At 39.3% G+C, this 23,393-nt stretch overlaps 1 protein-coding gene and 1 pseudogene across 16 annotated transcripts in view; both read right to left on the bottom strand.

Moving 5' to 3' along the window:
• LOC103471329 (protocadherin alpha-C2-like) overlaps positions 1 to 23,393 on the bottom strand; it is a 195,427-nt gene that overhangs the window by 131,506 nt on the left and 40,528 nt on the right. Inside the window, exon 1 of one of the 16 annotated variants that reach the window (XM_081611434.1) lies at positions 20,426 to 22,823. The exons of 10 other annotated variants lie outside the window; for them this stretch is intronic. In XM_081611434.1, the coding sequence (XP_081467560.1) occupies positions 20,426 to 22,780 (2,355 nt within the window). In that variant the 5' untranslated portion in view covers positions 22,781 to 22,823. Of the gene's footprint in view, positions 1 to 786; positions 3,302 to 7,670; positions 10,177 to 10,610; positions 13,150 to 14,247; positions 16,766 to 17,540; positions 20,073 to 20,425; positions 22,824 to 23,393 lie in introns of those variants that run through there. 5 more of the 16 variants (XM_081611408.1, XM_081611425.1, XM_081611424.1 and 2 more) reach the window with 5 other exon arrangements.
• LOC145553054 (protocadherin alpha-7 pseudogene) lies at positions 3,936 to 7,225 on the bottom strand (annotated as a pseudogene).

Here is a 23,393-nt window from a genome sequence, read left to right as displayed (position 1 = left end):
TGAGTAAAGACAAAATAAATTGTTTTAGTTTTAGTCCTTGTGGTTTCTTGGGCTACAGAAGCTCCATCACAATGAAGCAGTCCCTTACTGTACACTGTGTGTTTGAGATAAATCTATGCCACAATATTCCCATCAAATACCTAATCATTGTAGATCCTTCTTTTGACTAACAGCTTACAGTGTGATACAAATAGTAAGAAATGTATTGAATGCAAATTATGATGAGAAAGAAAGAAAGAGACAGAAACTGATTTTTAGCAACATGGACAGCAACACACTGATTGCATTGATGAGCTTTATAAGACAAACGCCAGACTGTGAAAGCAGAGTTTAGTAAAGAATGATACTATACTTATTATTATTATTATTATTTTTTTTTGCTTTAATTAATTTTAATTAATTAATTAATTGCTATGTTCAAAGTTTAAATCCAACTTTATTTAATGCATAGATAGTATATTTATTAAATAAATTAATATATATTTTTTACTGTTATTCATAAACATTTTTTATTTTAGTAGGATTTGGTTAAAATCACTCTAATACTTTTGTAAAGCATATTCAGACTTTTCTAGTTCTATTCTTTTGCAAAGAATGTGGCATTGTAAATATTAAATACTCATAATGAAGCTAAAAATAATTGTGTGACTGTAAAATGTAATACTCAAAAAAACAATGGACGTAGAAAAGCGTCATACATGGAGAAAAGAAGTGAAATATTGTCTAGTGGGATTTTTTTTGGGGGGGGGTTAACTAACTTCTAAAGACTCTGAGTTGTTGTCTTACCTCTTCCAATGTTCTCCTCCTGTCAGGTAACACCAACGTGTTTGCATGACTTCCAGGTACTATAGTAGATCCTATGCTCATCCTGGGTCCAACTAACATGTATCGTTTGTCTCCAGATCTGTACTGGATGCTGTGACACAGTGTCCCATCATAATTAGCCTCTTGTAGATATTTAGAAGTATAGTCAGTGGTTTTGGAGCACTGCATTGCAATCAGTATGATAACACTGATGATAAACAGAACTGAAACTGCACCCAAAGTGATCATCAGGTAAAAAGTTACATTATTATCCTCATCATCCATCGCTGCACTTTTCACATCTGAAGCTGCAAAAGCCTCTTTGGGTTCAACCAGTTTAACAATCACAGTAGCTGTTGCTGATAGGGAAACGTTGCCATTATCCTTGACCAGTATGACCAGTTTATGCTCAGCCTCGTCTGTCTCTGTGAAGGAGCGAAGTGTTCTGATCTGTCCTGTGTAGCGGTCCAAACCAAACAGGCTGTGGTCAGAAACTTCCTGCAGTGAAAACAGCAACCAGCCATTATATCCTATATCAGCGTCATAGGCTCTGACTTTAGTCACCAAGTGTCCTGCGTTCACGTTACGTGGAATCTCCTCCACACCTTCAGTAGAACCATTGGAGCTGAGTGGATACAGGATGACTGGAGCGTTGTCGTTCTGATCCAGAATGAACACGTTCACTGTGACGTTGCTGCTGAGTGACGGAGTCCCAGAATCAGTGGCAACAACTTGGAACTGGAAAGTTTTCAGAGTTTCAAAGTCAAAACTTTTCAGTGCCACAATCTCGCCTTTTTCAGAGTTAATGTTGAGAAATGAGGTAATTTTGTCATTCTCTTTTCCACCTCTAACAACTTGGTATGAAATAATTGCATTATCATTCTCATCACGGTCAAACGCTTTAACCGAAAATACTGACGTCCCAGGTTCATTAGCCTCACTAAGATAAAATGTATATGGACTCAAAACAAACTCTGGGCGGTTATCATTCACATCTGACACCACGACGCTGATTGTTTTTTCAGATGACAGTGGAGGTTGTCCTGCATCTTTTGCAAATATCGTTAGGTCATAATGCGATTGTTTCTCTCTGTCCAGAGGGTATTTGGTAACTAACGAGAATATGGTGTCTTGAATAGTTGGTGCTAAACTAAATGGAATGTCCTCACTCATTGAGCATATCACTTTCCCATTAACACCAGAGTCCAAATCATTTACACTGATAAGCGCGACTGTAGTTCCAGGTCGGGAGTCTTCAGGAATTGAGCTAGAAAATGAAGTAACTTCTATCTCTGGAGCGTTATCATTCAGATCAATAATTTTTATATTAACACTTTTCTCAGTAGTAAGAGGAGCAATTCCTTTATCAGATGCCTCAATTTCAATTTCATATTTATCTCTCTCTTCGTAGTCTATTAAACCTTTGACAGTTATATCTCCAGTTATCGGGTTAATGTCGAAAATATTTAAAGCTTGCTGATTCATGCTCTTGCCGAGTGAATAAATCACCTCTCCGTTTGTTCCGTCATCTAAATCGGTTGCGTTGACCTGTACGACTGTTGTTCCCAATGGGGCATTTTCTCTTAGCGTCACAGAATAAGCATCGCTGGAGAAAACCGGAACATTATCGTTTACATCTAAAATATGTATCTGGATATTCATACTACCTGTTTTTGGAGGTTTATCTCCATCCATAGCTGTGAGTACTAGGGAGTGTTTTTTTGCTGTTTCTCTGTCTAAAGGTTTTAGTACGATTAAAATAGGTATTTTCCCATCATCACCTTTATCCTTAACTTCCAATCGAAACTGATCATTTTGGTTAAGTTTATACTGCTGCACAGAGAAACGGCCACTATCTGGATCTTTTGCAGCTTTCAGCTGAAATCGTGCTCCGGAAAACACGGATTCAGAAATTTCCAGCGTGAGTTCATTCTCTTGGAAGATTGGAGAGTGGTCATTTACATCAAGCACCTCTACCACGACGTAGTGCACCTCCAGCGGGTTTTCCAGTACCGTTTTCACGTTTAATAAACACGTACTACTTTGCGAGCACACCTTCTCTCTGTCAATCTTTTGGCTGACATAAAGGACTCCATCGTCTTGATTTACACGAAAAAGAGGTTCCGCATCATTTGAAACAATCCGATACTTTCTGTCTTTGAGTGTGCTTTTATCCAACTCCAGATCCTTTGCGATATATCCGACCACAGTTCCTTCATTTACTTCCTCGGAGATCGAATATTTTAACTGGGCTGAGACTCCACTCAATAAAAGCACAGTAATGATGCATCCAGCCAAATACTGGCCCAGCCTTCTTGGTACGCGTCTCCTTTGTTCCATAGTAAACTCGAGCATAATGTAATATACGAACAGGGACAAAAATCTTCTTGATTTGAACGTCAGAGACTTGGCAGCCAGGTGTACAGTATATCCACGTATGCAAACATTACAAATATTCAACCCATTTAAAACGCAAAGCAAAGGGGAAATCCCGCAGCATCCGAACGGCGTACACTAATAAAGAATTTGAACCGCAAAAAAAAAAAGAAAAAAGGACAAGATACTCGATGGTTTGCAGTGCACTGACACCACGCGTCGCAATTTCTTACTGCAGAAATATGTACGACGGTTTTGTTACCTTGTCAGTTTAATTTTAATCTACTTCTGAAAATATTGTTTTTTCCCCTAACATCTTCCGGGGTCTTTTAACAACCTTACATAACAATAGATTGTGGACTAATCTGTATATTTAAGTCAAGCACAGTAACAACACTAAAAGAAATACTTGGAGAAGATTCTTTTTTGATTTAAATTTATATTGTCTTTCTGAAAATACTTAATTGAGATTAAAAGTAAAATGAGACGACTTTTGAGAAAAAAATTGAAGAGACCAGGTCCAAAAAAAAAAAAAAAACTCATTACATTTAGATTTCTGCTTAAAATGTTTTTAATATTATATCAAGTTTCGAATTTGTTCTACTGCTAAGAGATACATGTTCCGATTTCAACCACATTTAATTTGGTTCTTATCTCTAATGTCTGTTACTCGTTATAAAGATTTCATTAATTTAAAGTATAACAAAAATGAACCCCAACCCCAAGACGGAAAACCCTTGGGGTTTCAAATATTAGTTCCCATCATGGATTGGAAGAGTTGCATTGCGACTACCATTAGCTTTACTTATGTCTAAATACGTTGGGTGCGGAGGAGCAAAAGAAAATGGACATTTATTAAATTAACGAAGATAAGGTAGAATGGCTCATGTTTATGAATAAATTACGACAAAAAATCTGGAAAATTAAGAAGATGTAGCCTTTGTGCTGGTTGTAGAAATCAAGGTTAGCCAGTGCTCTGAAAATTTCTATGTATACAATCCATTTTTATCACCTTCTTACCTCTTCAGATGTTCTCCTCCTGTCAGGTAGCACCAGTGTATTTGCATGACTTCCAGGTACTATAGTAGATCCAATGCTCATTCTGGGTCCAACTAACATGTAGCGTTTGTCTCCAGATCTGTACTGGATGCTGTGACACAGTGTCCCATCATAATTAGTCTCTTGCAGATATTTAGAAGTATAGTCTGTGGATTTGGAGCACTGCATTGCAATGAGCACGATGATACTGATGATAAACAACACAGAAACTGCGCCCAAAGTGATCATCAGGTAAAAAGTCACATTATTTTCTTCATCGTCCAGCGCTGCACTTTTAACATCAGAAGCCGCAAAAGCCTCTTTGGACTCCACAAGTTTGACAATCACAGTAGCTGTTGCTGAGAGAGAAACGTTGCCATTGTCTTTAACCATTATGACCAGTTTATGCTCAGCCTCGTCTGTCTCTGTGAATGAGCGAAGTGTTCTGATCTGTCCTGTGTAGCGGTCCAAACCAAACAGACTGTGGTCAGTAACTTCCTGTAGTGAAAACAGCAACCAGCCATTATATCCTATATCAGCGTCATAGGCTCTGACTTTAGTCACCAAGTGTCCTGCGTTCACGTTACGCGGAATCTCCTCCACACCTTCAGCAGAACCGTTGGAGCTGAGTGGATACAGGATGACTGGAGCGTTGTCGTTCTGATCCAGAATGAACACGTTCACTGTGACGTTATTGCTGAGTGACGGAGTCCCAGAATCAGTAGCGACAACATGGAACTGGAAAATTTTCAGAGTTTCAAAGTCGAAACTTTTAAGCGCCACAATTTCTCCAGTCTCTGAATTAATGCTTAAAAATGAAATTACTGTGCTATCCTTGCTCCCCTCAGCACTAACATGGTACGATATATGCGCATTCTCATTTTCATCTTTATCAAAAGCTTTGACAGAAAACACCAAGGAACCTGGTTTGTTACCCTCAGTCGTATAAAAATAATATGGACTTTGTGAAAATTCTGGACCGTTGTCATTCACGTCTGACACCACAACGCTGATTGTTTTTTCAGACGAAAGTGAAGGATGACCTTGGTCTTTTGCAGTTATTGTCAGGTCATATCGCGACGTTTTCTCCCTGTCCAGATATGATTTAGTTACTACCGAAAACATGTTGTCTTGCAATGATGCCGACAAAGCAAAAACAATCTCCTCGCTTATCGTGCAAATAATTTTTCCATTAAGAGCTGAGTCCAAATCATTTACACTGATGAGCGCAACGGTGGTTCCTGGTCGAGAATCTTCAGGAATTGAGCTTGAAAATGAAGTAACTTCTATCTCCGGAGTGTTATCATTAATATCAATTATTTTTATGACGACAGTTTTTTCAGCTGTGAGTGGGGGGAGGCCTTTATCCGATGCGCGAATTTCTATGTCATATTCCTCTTTTTTCTCAAAGTCTATTAAACCTTTTACTGTTATCTCACCGGTTAATGAATTAATATAAAAAAGATTTTGTATATTCTTACTCACACTGTTGCTAAAGGAGTAAATTACTTCCCCATTTGGACCTTCGTCTAAATCAGTTGCTTCAACCTGTATAACTGTCGTTTTTATTGGTGAATTTTCACTGAGCATCACTGAATAAACATCTTTTGTGAAAACGGGCACATTGTCGTTTACGTCCAAAACATTTATTAAAATATTCATATTACCGGATTTAGGAGGTTTACCTCCATCCACGGCCGTGAGTGTCAGTGAATGGTTCCTTGCTGTTTCTCTGTCTAAAGGTTTTTGCACAATCAAAATTGGTAGTTTAATGTCGTTTTTTTTATCCTTAACCTCCAATCGAAAATGTTCGTTTTGACTAAGTCTGTACTGCTGCACGGAGAACTGACCGCTGTCTGGATCTTTTGCGGCTGTGAGTTGAAATCTTGTTCCAGGCAACACGGATTCGGAAATCTCCATAGTGGTCTGGTTGTCTTGGAAGCTGGGAGAATGATCATTTATATCCAACACTTCAACCCTAACGTAATGCACTTCTAGCGGGTTTTCAAGCACCGTTTTGAGATTTATTAAACACGTACCGCTATCTGAGCACACCGTCTCTCTGTCGATCATTCGGCTGACGTACAGGTTCCCATCGACTTGATTTACACGGAACAGGGGAACAGCATCACTAGATACTACCCGATACTTTCTGTCACCGAGTGTGCTTTTGTCCAATCCCAGATCTTTTGCGACATTTCCGACCACAGTTCCTTCGTTTATTCCCTCAGAGATCGAATATCTTATTTGTGCTGTTGCAAAGTTCCACAAAAGCACAGCACAGAAGCATGCAAATAAATATCCCCGTGCTCTTCCTGCCGCACATTTCCTTTGTTCCATGGTCAACCAAAAGGCAGTAATCCACAACAATCACACGATCAAAACTCTTCCGCTGCAACAGAACACACCGCTTGGAGTTCAGGAAGACAATCGCCTTTTACACGTAAAAATTGCATACATCCGATCATTTTACAACCCTTTGTGCAGAGAAAACGAAGCAGCAGCCAAACTGAGGGATATGATGAAAAGGTGGAACCGTAAGAGAAAGAAGAGCCACTCGTCTGTTGTACACTTTTTACATCGCACTGACACCACGCGTTCTTCATACTTACTGCAGTTCCTTTTAAACAATATTTTAAGGATATTCAAGTCAAGAACAACGTTTTCAGAAAAAAAAAAATCAAGAGAGGCGCTTAAAGATGAGTAATTCTAAATCCAGTTTGAACAAAATATTTGGCCATATTTGTTTTCATTGTTATTGTGGGTAAATACAGCAATAACAACCTTATTAATGCCACGGCCTTAGACAAAAAGTTGAGTGCCAAGGACAGAGACTGTACGATTCCCTATCTGAAATATTCAATTACCTATATGTTGCACCTTTAGCTAAAGTGTGTATTCATCCAGCGCATTATCTACAATACAGAGTTAAAACATTGCATAACTATTAGAAAACTATATTTTTTCTTAATATTTTTTGTGAATTATTATTTGCAACATAGAAAAAAAATCCAGTCAAGCTATCTGTATCTCAACAAAATAAGTGGTACTTCTGAAAGTTTTCTTAGCTCACTGAATAAAACTGTTTGAGATTATAAGCAATGCTTATTCTGGAGGAGTTCTTAGGATTTAATATTTCAGCATCAATGTGATATAGCAGTGTCAGTGTCCTAAATACCAAACACCAGTTTTTTTTTGCATTTGAGGAAAGGTTTGTCTTTAGAGCTGCCAATTCACTTTCTCTGAAATTAATTTGAGTAACATGTTGCATTTATTATTCATTTGAACAAATGAGGGAACCATAGTTTGTTAGATTTTGGCAACAACAACAACAAAAAAAATCTGCAAAATATAGAATAGAATTATAATGTTTAACCAGAGTATGATAACATGATTTCTTCATTTAGCAAACATTTCCACAAACAAAATGATGGCTTTGGAAAGTTTCTCACCTCTTCAGATGTTCTCCTTCTGTCAGGTAACACCAGTGTATTTGCATGACTTCCAGGTACGATAGTAGATCCAATACTCATTCTGGGTCCAACTAACATGTAACGTTTGTCTCCAGATCTGTACTGGATGCTGTGACACAGTGTCCCATCATAATTAGTCTCTTGCAGATATTTAGAAGCATAGTCTGTGGATTTGGAGCACTGCATTGCAATCAGTACGATGATACTGATGATAAACAGAACTGAAACTGCGCCCAAAGTGATCATCAGGTAAAATGTCATATCATTGCCTTCATCATCCTGCACTGCACTTTTAACGTCAGAAGCTGCAAAAGCTTCTTTGGGCTCCACAAGTTTGACAATCACAGTAGCTGTTGCTGAGAGGGAAACGTTGCCATTGTCTTTGACCAGTATGACTAGTTTATGTTCAGCCTCATCTGTCTCTGTGAATGAGCGAAGTGTTCTGATCCGTCCTGTGTAGCGGTCCAAACCAAACAGACTGTGGTCAGAAACTTCCTGCAGTGAAAACAGCAACCAGCCATTATATCCTATATCAGCGTCATAGGCTCTGACTTTAGTCACCAAGTGTCCTGCGTTCACGTTACGTGGAATCTCCTCCACACCTTCTGCAGAACCATTGGAGCTGAGTGGATACAGGATGACTGGAGCGTTGTCGTTCTGATCCAGAATGAACACGTTCACTGTGACATTGCTGCTGAGTGACGGAGTCCCAGAATCAGTGGCGACAACTTGGAACTGGAAAGTTTTTAGAGTTTCAAAGTCGAAACTCTTTAGGGCCAAAATGCTTCCAGTTTCAGCGTTTATGTTAAGAAACGAAGTAAGTGTGTCATGACTGCCTTTTTCTCTCAAAATGTGGTACGAAATAAGCGCATTACCACCATCGTCTTGGTCATAGGCTTTTACTGAAAAAACTGAGGCCCCAGGGTTGTTATTCTCTGTGATGTAAAATGTGTACGGGCTTAATGCAAACTCAGGCACGTTGTCGTTCACATCAGACACAACGACTTTCATAGTCTTTTCACTTAAAAATGGTGGTTCACCTGCGTCTTTTGCACTGATTGTGACGTCATATTGAGACATAATTTCTCTATCCAACCGTGACTTTGTCACTACTGCATACATATTTTCTTGTAAGGACTGAGACAAAGTAAACGGGACGTCTTCTCTGATTGTGCAAATTACTTTACCATTTATCCCAGAATCCAAATCATTTACGCTAATAAGAGCTACAGTAGTTCCTATCTTTGCATCTTCCCTTATCAAACTCGAAAATGACGTCACTTCAATGTCCGGTGGATTGTCATTTACGTCTTTAACACTTATCATAACACTTTTATCACTTGTAAGAGGGACCTGTCCCTTATCAGAAGCCTGGATGTCAATTTCATAAGATTTGCTTTCCTCAAAATCCAGCTGACCTGTCACTTTAATTTCACCCGTGTTTTCATCTATGCTAAAAATCTCCATTAACTTCGAATCAATTTCGTTGCCAAATGAATATATAATTTCACTATTGGCACCCTCATCCAAATCTGTTGCATTTACCTGAAATAGTACAGTTCCAATAGGGATATTTTCATCAACTGTAACAGAATAAGTTTCTTTTGTGAACAACGGGGAATTGTCATTAACATCAAGAACATCCACAGTAATATCTATATCTCCAGACTTTGCTGGTTTCCCTCCATCCATCGCTGTCAGACGCAGTCTGTGTTTCGCAGCTATTTCTCTATCTAACTGCTTCTGCAGAACTAAAAACGGCACCTTACGATCCTCTCCTCGATCTTTGACTTCTATCCTGAAATGTTCGTTGTGGCTGAGTTTGTACTGCTGAATGGAGAACTGGCCTACGTCGGGGTCGCGGGCTGCCTGCAACTGAAATCTCGCCCCCGGAAGGGCTGACTCTGAAATCTCAAGCCTCTTCTCTTTCTCCGGAAAAACGGGCGAGTGATCGTTCACATCCAGGATTTCCACTGACACGTAGTGGATCTCAAGTGGGTTTTCAAGCACGGTTTTTAGGTTGATTAGACATGGGCTGATACGTTCGCACACCTCTTCTCTGTCTATTTTGCTTTTCAGATAAAGGATACCATCGTTTTCATTTACCTCAAAGGGGGTTTCGGTTGAGCCCGCAACGATGCGATATCCCCTGTTTTTCAGTACGTTCTTATCCAGTCCCAAATCCTTTGCAATGTTCCCAACAAAAGTTCCACCTTGAACCTCCTCCAAAATAGAGTATTTGAGCTGTGCAAACACCACGCTCCATAATTCGGTTAGAGCAAATAAAAGAGCAAACCAACAATGTCGCTCCCGCCGTGCATTTCGTATTCTTTGTTCCATAACAAAAAAGATGAAGGTGCGGCAAAAAAGGCCGTATTTTGAAATCCAACAAAAATCCTGAAAGCTGTAATGTATATATGTATGTACGTAAGTGTATAGAATGTGTAAATTTACCAAATATTTAGCTACCTTTGCTGTAAGCCCGCGATCTAACGCACAGATTGCTTTTCAGCAGAATATGTGGGATGTGTTTCTGGATGTTACGTGGTACAAGCTCAGTAGATACCCTGACCATCACTGACACCAAGCGTCTAACCATATACATTGTATTTCTTTATATTCGTGGATGTTTTCTTCAAGACAAAATACAAAATTTTTAGCTATTGACGATAAGAAACAGGTAATGCATTTTATGAAAATGAAAGATTACCGCGCTCAGAAAATATAAACATTTTAAACCCTAGGATTTCAGGTGTCGATGGGGGACAAAACTTTAATGCGCATTACCGAATTTATTTTTTTATTTTTATTTTTTTTTAACAAGAAGGAATGTAAAAAGAATGAAAAACAAACGAGACAATTATGTTGAGCAAGTTATATCCAGCTTATAAAATTTCACGGCAAATTTGTTGATCTTACCTCTTCAGAAGTGCGTCTTCTGTCAGGTAACACCAACGTGTTTGCATGACTTCCAGGCACTATCGTAGATCCTATGCTCATCCTGGGTCCAACTAACATGTAACGTTTGTCTCCAGATCTGTACTGGATGCTGTGGCACAGTGTCCCATCATAGTTAGTTTCTTGGATATATTTTGAAGTATAGTCTGTGGATTTGGAGCACTGCATTGCAATCAACACGATGATACTCATGATAAACAGAACTGAAACTGCACCCAAAGTGATCATCAGGTAAAAAGTCACATGATCATCCTCGTCATCCTTTGCAGCACTTTTAACATCAGAAGCTGCAAAAGCTTCTTTGGGCTCCACAAGTTTAACAATCACAGTAGCTGTTGCTGAGAGTGAAACGTTGCCATTATCTTTCACCAGTATGACCAGTTTATGTTCAGCCTCGTCTGTCTCTGTGAATGAGCGAAGTGTTCTGATCTGTCCTGTGTAGCGGTCCAAACCAAACAGACTGTGGTCAGTAATTTCCTGCAGTGAAAACAGCAACCAGCCATTATATCCTATATCAGCGTCATAGGCTCTGACTTTAGTCACCAAGTGTCCTGCGTTCACGTTACGTGGAATCTCCTCCACACCTTCAGCAGAACCATTGGAGCTGAGTGGATACAGGATGACTGGAGCGTTGTCGTTCTGATCCAGAATGAACACGTTCACTGTGACGTTGCTGCTGAGTGACGGAGTCCCAGAATCAGTGGCGACAACTTGGAACTGGAAAGTTTTCAGAGTTTCAAAGTCGAAACTTTTAAGCGCCACGATCTCTCCAGTTTCAGAATTAATATTTACAGAAGGTACTTGCGTATTTGTTATTTCTCTATCTTTCAAAATTGTATATGAAATGATTGCATTGCTACCTTTGTCTTTATCGCAGGCTGTTACAGAAATAATTTTCTCACCCGGAGTGTTATTCTCATGAATATAAAATGTGTACGGATTTTTAGAGAATTCGGGGAAATTGTCATTTGCATCAGATATATCTACTATAATATTTATTTCTGAATGTAAGCTTGGTTCTCCTGCATCCTTTGCAACTATTAATACGTTGTATCGAAATGTCTGTTCTCTGTCTAGACCCGTTGTAGTTACTACAGAATATATATTATTCTTTAAGGAAGGAGTTAAGAGGAAAGGAATATCTGGGTTTATGTAACACATAACATTTCCGTTCAGACCAGAATCAGCATCTTTCACACTAATGAGCGCCACTGTTGTCCCTGGCTTTGAGTTTTCTGGGAGCGCTTGGGAAAATGACGTCACTTCAATCTCTGGTTCGTTGTCATTTAAATCAACAATATTGATTATCACACTTGTTTCTGTGTTCAGCGTTGCTGTGCCTTTATCGGATGCCTGAATATCAATTTCATATTTGCTACATTCTTCGAAATCTATGGTGCCTGATACAACAATGACTCCATTCTCGGGATTTATATTAAAACGTTCACGTACCTGTGCATCTACGTCGTTTCCAAATGAATATTCAACCTGCCCGTTTGAACCCTCATCTAAATCTGTTGCGCTAACTTGGATCACGGTCGTACCTGGAGGGGAATTTTCTTTAATTGACACAATGTATGACTCCTGACTAAAAACTGGCGGATTATCATTAACGTCAGAAACATTAACAACTATTGTCATGTTACCAGATTTTGGAGGTTTACCTCCATCTAATGCTGTCAGAAGTAGCACATGACTTTTAACTGATTCTCTGTCAAGAGGCTTTTCGAGAACTAAACTAGGTGTTTTACGGTCTTCACCACGATCTTTCACATCTAAACGAAAATGTCTATTTTGACTTAACCTGTATTGCTGTACAGATAATAAACCACTATCAGCGTCCCGCGCTGCTTGCAACTGGAATTTTGCTCCTGGCAACGCCGATTCAGAAACCTCCAAGATGTTTTCTCTTTGCTGGAATATTGGTGAATGGTCGTTAACATCCAGAATCTCCACAATGACGTGATTAATCTCCAGCGGGTTTTGAAGCACCAGTTTTAAGTCAATAAGGCAGTCCTTTCTTCGTTCGCAGATTTCCTCCCGGTCAATTTTTCCGTTCACGTACAAGACACCATCGTCTTGCTTGACTATAAAAGGAGGCTCTTTCGACCCGTAAACAATACGCATGCCCCTTTCTTTCCGCATGGTGTTATCAAGACCTAAATCCTTTCCAATGTTTCCAACAATTGTTCCTTCTGGAGCTTCTTCGAGGACAGAATACCGGAATTGCGCTGAAGAGCTGCTCCAAAACGACATCAAAACCACTATTATTGAAGTCCATTTTGTCTGCCCTCTCCGTGTTGATGATCGTCTTTGTTCCATAACGGGAAAGGAAACAAATAATTGGAAAAAAATATAAAACTCGCCGGAAGAAAAAAACTTTTCACACGTGCTTAAATGAAATTATTCCTCCGCATTCGTTTTCAGAATGACACCATTCTGAAAGATATCTGCCAGATAAAATGTGAAATTCGTCGGCATTCACAATAACGACCTGGTTGCAATAACTGGATAGGAAAGAGATGGGTGTAGTCTAAACCATACAAGCACGCAGAGATATAGTTTGTTATTATACTGACACCAAGCGTCTTGGACGGAACCCTGCAGAAAAGCAATCCTAACATCGAGATAAAAAAAATAATACTTGAAGCAGGAAAGTTGCTACAAAAATAATGAAGCAAGCATACTTTTTTTCCAACTCAAAGTTAGTTAACTTTAGGACACCTTCCGTAAGAGTTTCAAAAAGGTTAGAAATTAGGTATCAATTCCAACCTTTCACAATAGATTTATTTTATTTTAAGATAACTGATTAACACACCACAAAACTTTTTCATGTGACAGGAAGTACCAAGCCGCATGTGTATTCATAAAGTTGTAACTTGCAAAAGAGGAGGAAAAAACGTTATAAGAAAAAAATCATATTTCACAAAACAGATTACAAAGTGTAAAGAATCTCAGAAAAAAATTGACACACCAGCAACCTCACTTAGAAGTTTTTTTATGATGTATTATCACATTAATGAACCCTTTAAATTGCTTCATTTAAATCGCTTAAAGCAGAGAGTAAATAGTAAAATGCCAAGATGATAAAAAATGTTTATAACTTGCTTAACCAGTGTCCATAGACTTATGAATGGATGGTCGCTGCTAAACATATAGGAATAAGGACACTAACATAAACAGTGACCAACATTTTAAAACTCTTATGAGTTTTGAAATGTTAGAAATGTTTTGAAATGTTAGATACTCTTTATTCTGCTGCAGAATAGTGAGTGTCTGGCATCAGATGTCTGTTTATATGTACAGTGACAAAAAAAGAACCCAAACTCTTTAGGTCCTTTAAGCATGGAGCTTTAGTAACTGCTTCAGAGGCAGTAAACCTCTAACAAAATATGTAACACACAGATTAATCAAGCTTCAACCACGGCACCAATATCAAATTAATGCCATCAGTAAGAACGTACACATCCTCAAATGTTATCTTTTTGTCAGGAAACATTGGGGTATTTCCATCACATCCAGGTACAATTGTGGATCCCATGCGCAAGCCAGTTATGTTCAGCTTAGAAAATTTTGTAGCTAAAAAGGCTGATCTTACCTCTTCAGAAGTGCGTCTTCTGTCAGGTAGAACTAACGTGTTTGCATGACTTCCAGGTACTATAGTAGATCCTATGCTCATCCTGGGCCCAACTAACATGTAACGTTTGTCTCCAGATCTGTACTGGATGCTGTGACACAGTGTCCCATCATAATTAGTCTCTTGCAGATATTTAGAAGTATAGTCTGTGGATTTGGAGCACTGCATTGCAATCAGCACAATAATACTGATGATAAACAGAACTGAAACTGCGCCCAAAGTGATCATCAGGTAAAAAGTCACATTATCCTCCTCATTGTCCTTTGCTGTACTTTTGACATCAGAAGCTGCAAAAGCCTCTTTTGGTTCCACAAGTTTAACAATCACAGTAGCTGTTGCTGAGAGGGAAACGTTGCCATTGTCTTTGACCAGTATGACCAGTTTATGTTCAGCCTCGTCTGTCTCTGTGAATGAGCGAAGTGTTCTGATCTGTCCCGTGTATCGGTCCAAACCAAACAGACTGTGGTCAGAAACTTCCTGCAGTGAAAACAGCAACCAGCCATTATATCCTATATCAGCGTCATAGGCTCTGACTTTAGTCACCAAGTGTCCTGCGTTCACGTTGCGTGGAATCTCCTCCACACCTTCAGCAGAACCATTGGAGCTGAGTGGATACAGGATGACTGGAGCGTTGTCGTTCTGATCCAGAATGAACACGTTCACTGTGACGTTGCTGCTGAGTGACGGAGTCCCAGAATCAGTGGCGACAACTCGGAATTGGAAAGTTTTTAGAGTTTCAAAGTCAAAACTTTTCAGTGCCACGACGTCCCCAGTTTCAGAATTAACATTCAGAAAAGATGTCGGGATATTGGTTCCTTCTTGATCTCTTAAGATTAAATATGAAACAAGTGCATTTCTACCTTCGTCATTATCACCGGCTGAGACTGAAAATATTTTCTCTCCTGGAGTGTTATTTTCTGTTAAATAAAAAATATACGGATGTTTATGGAATTCGGGCATGTTGTCATTTATGTCAGACACAAGAACTGGTATAATCTTTTCTGATGATAAAGATGTCTCCCCTGCATCTTTTGCGATGATTCTAACATTATAGCGAGCTTCCTTTTCTCTGTCCAAAATAGTTTTAGTTACTAGAGAATAAGCATTGTTTTGCAAAGAAGGAGTAAGTAAAAACGGAAGATCTGGGTTTATGTAACACATAACTTTTCCGTTCAGTCCAGAATCAGCATCTTTTACACTAATAAGCGCCACTGTTGTCCCTGGCTTTGAATCTTCTGGGATCGCATGAGAAAATGACGTCACTTCAATGTTTGGTTCATTGTCATTCACGTCAACCACATTAATTACCACTGTTTTATCTGTCTTTAGTGTGGCTGCGCCTTTGTCAGATGCCTGAACATCAACTTCGTATCTGCTACATTCTTCAAAATCTAAAACTCCAGTCACAACAATGACACCAGTTACCGGGTTTAAGCTAAAACGTTCACGTACCCGTGCATCCACGTGGTTTCCGAATGAATACATAACCTCTCCGTTTGAACCCTCATCTAAATCTGTTGCGCTAACTTGGATCACGGTCGTACCTGGAGGGGAGTTTTCTTTAATTGACACAATGTATGACTCCTGACTAAAAACTGGCGGATTATCATTAACATCAGAAACATTAACAACTATTGTCATGTTACCAGATTTTGGAGGTTTACCTCCATCTAATGCTGTCAAAAGTAACACATGACTTTTAACTGATTCTCTGTCGAGAGGCTTTTCAAGAACTAAACTAGGTGTTTTACGATCTTCACCACGATCTTTCACCTCCAAACGGAAATGTCCATTTTGACTGAGCTTATATTGCCGAACAGACAATGGGCCACTGTCAGCATCACGTGCCTCTTGCAACTGAAATCTTGAGCCTGGCAGCGCAGATTCAGAAATGTCCAACGTACTTTCATTATGTGCGAAAACTGGCGCATGATCATTTACATCCAATATCTCCACCGCAACGTGATGGATTTCCAGCGGGTTTTGAAGCACTGTTTTTAGATCAAGCACACAAACCTTGCTTCGGTCGCAAATTTCCTCTCGATCAAATGTTCTGTCCACATACAAAACGCCATCATTTTGGTTCACTCTAAAAAAAGGCTCTGTCGATCCGTAAACAATGCGAATGTCCCTCTGTTTCATCGTAGTCATATCAAGACCTAAATCCTTCGTGATATTTCCAACAGCTGTTCCCTCTTTAACTTCCTCGAAGACAGAATATCGAAACTGTGCTGAAGAGCTGCTCCAAAATGAAAACAAAGTCATGGTGAATGTGATCCATTTTATCCACTCGTTCCGTGTTTTCGGCCGCCTTTGTTCCATGTTGAAAATTTGCTAAAATAAAAAAATTATGATATCCTTTACAAACAGCGACTTTCATACGCTAATATGAAATTCCCGCAACACGATTAAAATGCAACTGTTCTCTGATAGAGTTTTCATACAAAATAAGAACCCGCATACAGCAAATGCTTATCATCGGGAGAGAAAGAGGATGGAGCTAGTGAAGATGGCGACAAAAGCTGAACATATTACTTGTCCTTATACTGACACCAAGTGATTCTCAGCGAAACTACAGTGACTCATTTTAAGGGACATAATGGTAAATGTATCCAAATACTTAAAGTGTGATGTAATAAGTGCGAAAATTTTGATTGCCTGAAAAGTGAAATGGATCCCAAAATTTCAGCACAAGTCCGCTCAACCTTTGAAAGAACAGGGAATGAGTACGTTCACCAACAATTATATCAGCACCACGGACAGCAATGTTCAGGGTTATGCAGCAGAAATCTGAACCACAAAAAAACAAATAAATAAATAACAAAAATAACTTGCGTTTTTTTACACCATAACTGCAAAAGAATGTCTATCAATGTTTGCAAATGAACAAACTAAACATGTATCCAACAAAGCGCAAATATACAGTAGACTGAATAAATCCAATACAACTAAAACTAGCACAAACAACTTATTTTTGCCCAAATAGCGAGAGTAGAATTTTAATCTAATTTGTTGTGACGTAGTCTCACGGGAACATGATTGTTTTTCCAATTGGCTTTTTAATATGTTCTTTTTACTTCATTCTATCACCACAAAGCAATAATTAATTTTTTTATTAAAAATAAAACCCAATAGCTTGCACTGACACACAATAAAATTATTATAAACGCTTTGGTGATTTAAAGAGTAAAGGATTAAACCAGATAATATGGTATTAAACTAGGAAAACACCTGCACAGCACAGTTTATCTTACCTCTTCAGATGTTCTCCTCCTATCAGGTAGCACCAGTGTATTTGCATGACTTCCAGGTACTATAGTAGATCCAATACTCAATCTGGGTCCAACTAACATGTAGCGTTTGTCTCCAGATCTGTACTGAATGCTGTGACACAGTGTCCCATCATAGTTAGTCTCTTGCAGATATTTAGACGTACAGTCTGTGGATTTGGAGCACTGCATTGCAATCAGCACGATGATACTGATGATAAACAGAATTGAAACAGCGCCCAGAGTGATCATCAGGTAAAAAGTCACATGATTATCCTCATATTCATTTGCTGTACTTTTGACATCAGAAGCTGCAAAAGCCTCTTTTGGCTCCACCAGTTTAACAATCACAGTAGCTGTTGCTGAGAGTGAAACGTTGCCATTATCCTTGACCAGTATGACCAGTTTATGCTCAGCCTCGTCTGTCTCTGTGAATGAGCGAAGTGTTCTGATCCGTCCTGTGTAGCGGTCCAAACCAAACAGACTGTGGTCAGTAACTTCCTGCAGTGAAAACAGCAACCAGCCATTATATCCTATATCAGCGTCATAGGCTCTGACTTTAGTCACCAAGTGTCCTGCGTTCACGTTGCGTGGAATCTCCTCCACACCTTCAGCAGAACCATTGGAGCTGAGTGGATACAGGATGACTGGAGCGTTGTCGTTCTGATCCAGAATGAACACGTTCACTGTGACGTTGCTGCTGAGTGATGGAGTCCCAGAATCAGTGGCGACAATTTGGAATTGGAAAGTTTTTAGAGTTTCAAAGTCGAAACTTTTCAGCGCCACGATGTCTCCATTTTCAGAATTGACATTTAGGAATGATGTCACAGTGTGTTCGTTACCTGCTGTTCTCATAATGCTATATACAATTTGAGAATTTTCTCCTTCATCCCCGTCTCGTGCTCGCACCGAAAACACAGAGGCTCCTGGTGGGTTATTTTCTGAGATGTAAAACGCATAAGGGCTCTGCAAAAACTCGGGAATGTTGTCATTTGCATCTAAAATATTTAGACGTATTGTCTTTTGTGATTTTAATGCAGGTGTTCCTGCGTCCTTAGCTATTATAGTGAGATCATAAACAGATTTTTCTTCTCTGTCCAGCTCAGATTTGGTAACTACGGCAAAAATGTTATCTTGAAAAGATGGAGTTAATTTAAATGGCTCGTCATCAGCCACGTAGCTTATTATTTTTCCATTGACACCAGAATCTAAATCTGTAATACTTATAAGTGCCACTGTTGTTCCTGGTCTGGCGTCTTCTGAAACTGCACTTGATAGAGAGGCAACTTCAATCACAGGAGGATTGTCGTTAACGTCTGTAATTTTAATAATAACACTTTTATATGTTTTTAATGGAACACTTCCTTTATCAGAGGCCTGTATATCAATATCATAGCTGTCTTTTTCTTCGAAGTCCACGTGTCCTTTAACAATGATCTCTCCTGTAACAGAATTGATACTAAATACCTCAGTAATTTTATCTTTATCGTCACTGCCAAATGAATAAACTACTTCCCCATTAGGTCCTGCATCCATATCTGTTGCATTAACTTGGATCACTGTTGAACCCACTGGAGCGTTTTCCTGCAACGTCGCCGAATATTTTTCTTTGGTGAATATTGGCATGTTGTCATTCACATCAATGACATTTATGTATATTTCAACTGTGCCTGTCTTCGGTGGAGTTCCGCCATCAATAGCTCTTAGCACAATTTTATGACTATTTTTGGCCTCTCTGTCCAGCTGCCTCTGTAACTGCAATATTGGTGTTTTACCAGCTTTACCGCGATCTTTAATTTCTAGTCGAAAATGGTCGTTCTGGCTGACTGTGTACTGCTGGACCGCGTTAATACCACCATCTGGGTCATGGGCCATCTGTAGCTGGTACTGTGCTCCCGGTAATGTAGATTCTGAGATCTCCAGCCGCTGTATTTTCTCTGGAAATTTGGGAGAGTGGTCGTTTAAATCTGCTATCTCAACTGTTACGTAATGTATTTCTAGCGGATTTTCCAGAACTGTTTTGAGGTTGATCAAACATGCATTGTTATCTTTACATACTTGCTCTCGGTCTATTTGCTGTCTAGTATACATGATCCCGTCGTTCTCATTTACCGTAAAAAGAGGTTCAGTCAAGCCGGGCATAATTCGGAATCCCCTCCTTTTCATCACAGACACGTCTATTCCCAAATCTTTGGCTAAATTTCCAACAAGACTTCCGTTTCTAAGCTCCTCTGAAATCGTATATCTCAGCTGCGCCGAAGCGGAATATACAAATGAAAACCAAATCCAAACGGCGAACATTGTGTATCGGTGTTGCCACGAATTCCGTTCTCTTTGTTTCATATCGTCCGGTGTAAATAAGAATCCACTTGCGCCCATGATTCTCCTGTTACCTAGGTTGTTGTCATCTCCACACGAAACAAATTCGTCCCTACAGTATGTGTAAAGTATGACACAAAACAATTAAACTGGTCCCCTTACAGTTCTCCGGACACTTCCACCAAAATGTCTTGCCCGAATGAAAGGAATAATTTCTGCATCCAAGGGAGGAAGCTGAGACGGTAAACGGCATTATATTATTATACCGCCACCTTGTGAAAAACACATGGAATTCTCAATTGATTAAAGGATATGCTGATGTACAAATATTTTTTTTTATCTTTAATAATCTTTGTTGCATAAATATAAAAGGGGAAGCAACGGATGAAAACTGCTTTACATCAAATTGAAATTACATTTTTATTTTATATGTATAAAATAATTCAAATAATTTTTAGTTTGTAAATTCTTAGAATTTATGACAGGAAAAAATAAAGACAAAATCTGAATGTCTTTTCAAACGTGGAGTGGATGAATAAATATGTTCTTACCTCCTCAGATGTTGTCCTCCTGTCAGGTAGAACTAATGTGTTTGCATGACTTCCGGGTACTATAGTAGATCCTATGCTCATTCTGGGTCCAACTAACATGTAACGTTTATCTCCAGATCTGTACTGGATGCTGTGACACAGTGTCCCATCATAATTAGTCTCTTGGAGATATTTAGAAGTATAATCAGGGGATTTGGAGCACTGCATTGCAATCAGCACGATGATACTGATGATAAATAGAACTGAAACAGCGCCCAAAGTGATCATCAGGTAAAAAGTCACATTATCCTCCACATTTTCCGTTGCTGCACTTTTAACATCAGAAGCGGCAAAAGCTTCTTTAGCCTCCACAAGTTTAACAATCACAGTAGCTGTTGCTGAGAGTGAAACGTTGCCATTATCCTTGACCAGTATGACCAGTTTATGCTCAGCCTCGTCTGTCTCTGTGAATGAGCGAAGTGTTCTGATCTGTCCTGTGTAGCGGTCCAAACCAAACAGACTGTGGTCAGTAACTTCCTGCAGTGAAAACAGCAACCAGCCATTATATCCTATATCAGCGTCATAGGCTCTGACTTTAGTCACCAAGTGTCCTGCGTTCACATTACGTGGAATCTCCTCCACACCTTCAGCAGAACCATTGGAGCTGAATGGATACAGGATGACTGGAGCGTTGTCGTTCTGATCCAGAATGAACACGTTCACTGTGACGTTGCTGCTGAGTGACGGAGTCCCAGAATCAGTGGCGACAACTTGGAACTTGAAAGTTTTTAGAGATTCAAAGTCGAAACTTTTTAGCGCTGCTATTTGTCCATTTTCTGAGTTTATATTTAAAAAGGCCGTTACTTCCTCTCTACTCCCGTCTCTCACAATATAATAGGAAATAGCTGCATTTTCGTTCATATCAATGTCTGTCGCGCTTACAGAAACTACAGTTGCCCCAGCAGCATTATTTTCTGATAAATAAAATTGCAATGAGCTTTTCGCAAAACGAGGACTGTTGTCATTCACATCGGAAACTTGAATACTGAGTGTTTTCACCGTAGATAATTGTGGGTTACCGCAATCACTGGCTTGTATTAATATTTCGTACAGAGAAACCTTCTCTCTATCTAAATGTTCTTTTGTAACAAGTGAATACATGTTTTCCTTATAGGATGGCTTCAATTCAAAAGGTGCATCATTAAGAATACGTGAAATAATCTTTCCATTAAGACCGGAGTCTTTATCATTTACACTAATGAGGGAAATTGTAGTTCCTGGTTTTGAATCTTCTGCTATTGTATTTGAAAGAGATGTGATGTCTATTATTGGTGCGTTATCGTTTACATCTTTTATCTTCACTACCACTCTACACCTCCCTGTTAGAGGAGGCGTTCCCTTGTCTGATGCCTCAATGTCAATTTTGTAGATTTCAGACTCCTCAAAGTCCAACGCTGCTTTTAATTTGATTTGACCTGTTAACTTTTCCAATTCAAATATGCTGTAAATTTTCGGTGCCAATGTTTTGGCAATATTGTACTCAATTTCTCCATTTATTCCCTCATCTGGATCTGTCGCATTAACTGTTGTAACAATAGTTCCTATTGAGGCATTTTCATATATCTCTATTTGGTAAACGTCCTGACTGAAGGACGGACGGTTGTCATTGATATCAAGAACAGTGACTGAAACATTAAGTGTCGCTGATCTCGGAGGTTTTCCCCCATCAATTGCTGTAACAAACAATACAAGTTTCTTATTTTGTTCTCGGTCTAGAGGCTTCTTTAGCACTAAAAATGGTATTTTGTCCTCATCGCTTTGACTTAGATCTATATCAAAATAGTCATTCGATGATAAACTGTACGTGCGGATTGAATTCACTCCGGCATCGGGGTCGCGGGCAGCTTGAAGCTGAAATCGTGTGCCGAGTGTAGTGTGCTCAGCTATTTGAATATGTTGCTCTGTTTTTGTAAAATTTGGGGAATGGTCATTCACATCTTTAATTTCAATAGCAACGTAGTGCATCTCCAAGGGATTTTCCACAATAATCTTTAGCTCAGTTACGCATACGCCTTCCCCGTGACATAGCTCTTCTCTATCAAATTTTCTACGAACCTCCAGGGCACCGTTATCCATGTTTACATCGAACAGTGTGCTTTCTGATCCGGAAACAACTCGTAGCCGTCGATCAGTAAAATGTGCTTTCTCCAGACCAAGGTCCTTCGCAATATTCCCAATGATGGTCCCCTCTTTAACCTCCTCCGGAACAGAGTACCTCAGTTCAGCAGCAGTCTGCTTCGCAAAAATCAGTAAAAGGTTTAAAATAAAAATACGCCCAAAAAAGCCACTCGATCGTTTCCTGTTTGCCATCGTCATTCAGCCTCACATTCAATCCAGGTATAATAGTTATGGTGAATATTTTTTCCAGATCAAACTCCCACACGAAACACTACATCTCTCGTTCTTTCTTCAAAAATGCCCTGCGTTGTGGAACAGCAAACAAAGGGCTTGGTCAGAGTACGGACTGTCTCTGCCGGTATGGATGTATTACAACGACACCTTGTGGACAACATCGTTTATTTGTTTATTTTTGGAAAATTGTTCAGTGACAAGGCTTTGTCTTGTGTGCGTTCAGTAAATAAACATTTCTAGACAATGAGTCAACTGTGCATTAGTTCAGTCATTAAACAGAAATCGTGTCGGACAAGCTCTTTGCATAGCTGTGACATGAACATCGTTCTTTTACATTTACAACAGATAATCATATAATTAGCTCTTTGATAACATAATAAAACATCATTCAGACAATGCGTGTTCTGTAAAATATCCTGCTCATCCAAGTCTATGTACCCTACTATCTGCCAATCTCTTTTCCAGCGAGGCTCTTCAATTCAGCAACATGGACAGCAAATGACCCCAATCCCGCTGTCTGCTCACTACACCAAAATGCGTTCTTAGCATTTAAAATTATATCAGTTTACAAACTTGC

This window comes from Poecilia reticulata, chromosome 10, assembly GCF_904066995.2.
Source record: "Poecilia reticulata chromosome 10, P_reticulata-male-v2, whole genome shotgun sequence".
Taxonomy (NCBI): domain Eukaryota; kingdom Metazoa; phylum Chordata; class Actinopteri; order Cyprinodontiformes; family Poeciliidae; genus Poecilia; species Poecilia reticulata.
Note: the sequence above shows the minus strand (reverse complement) of the source record. Positions and strands in the feature narration are given on the sequence as shown.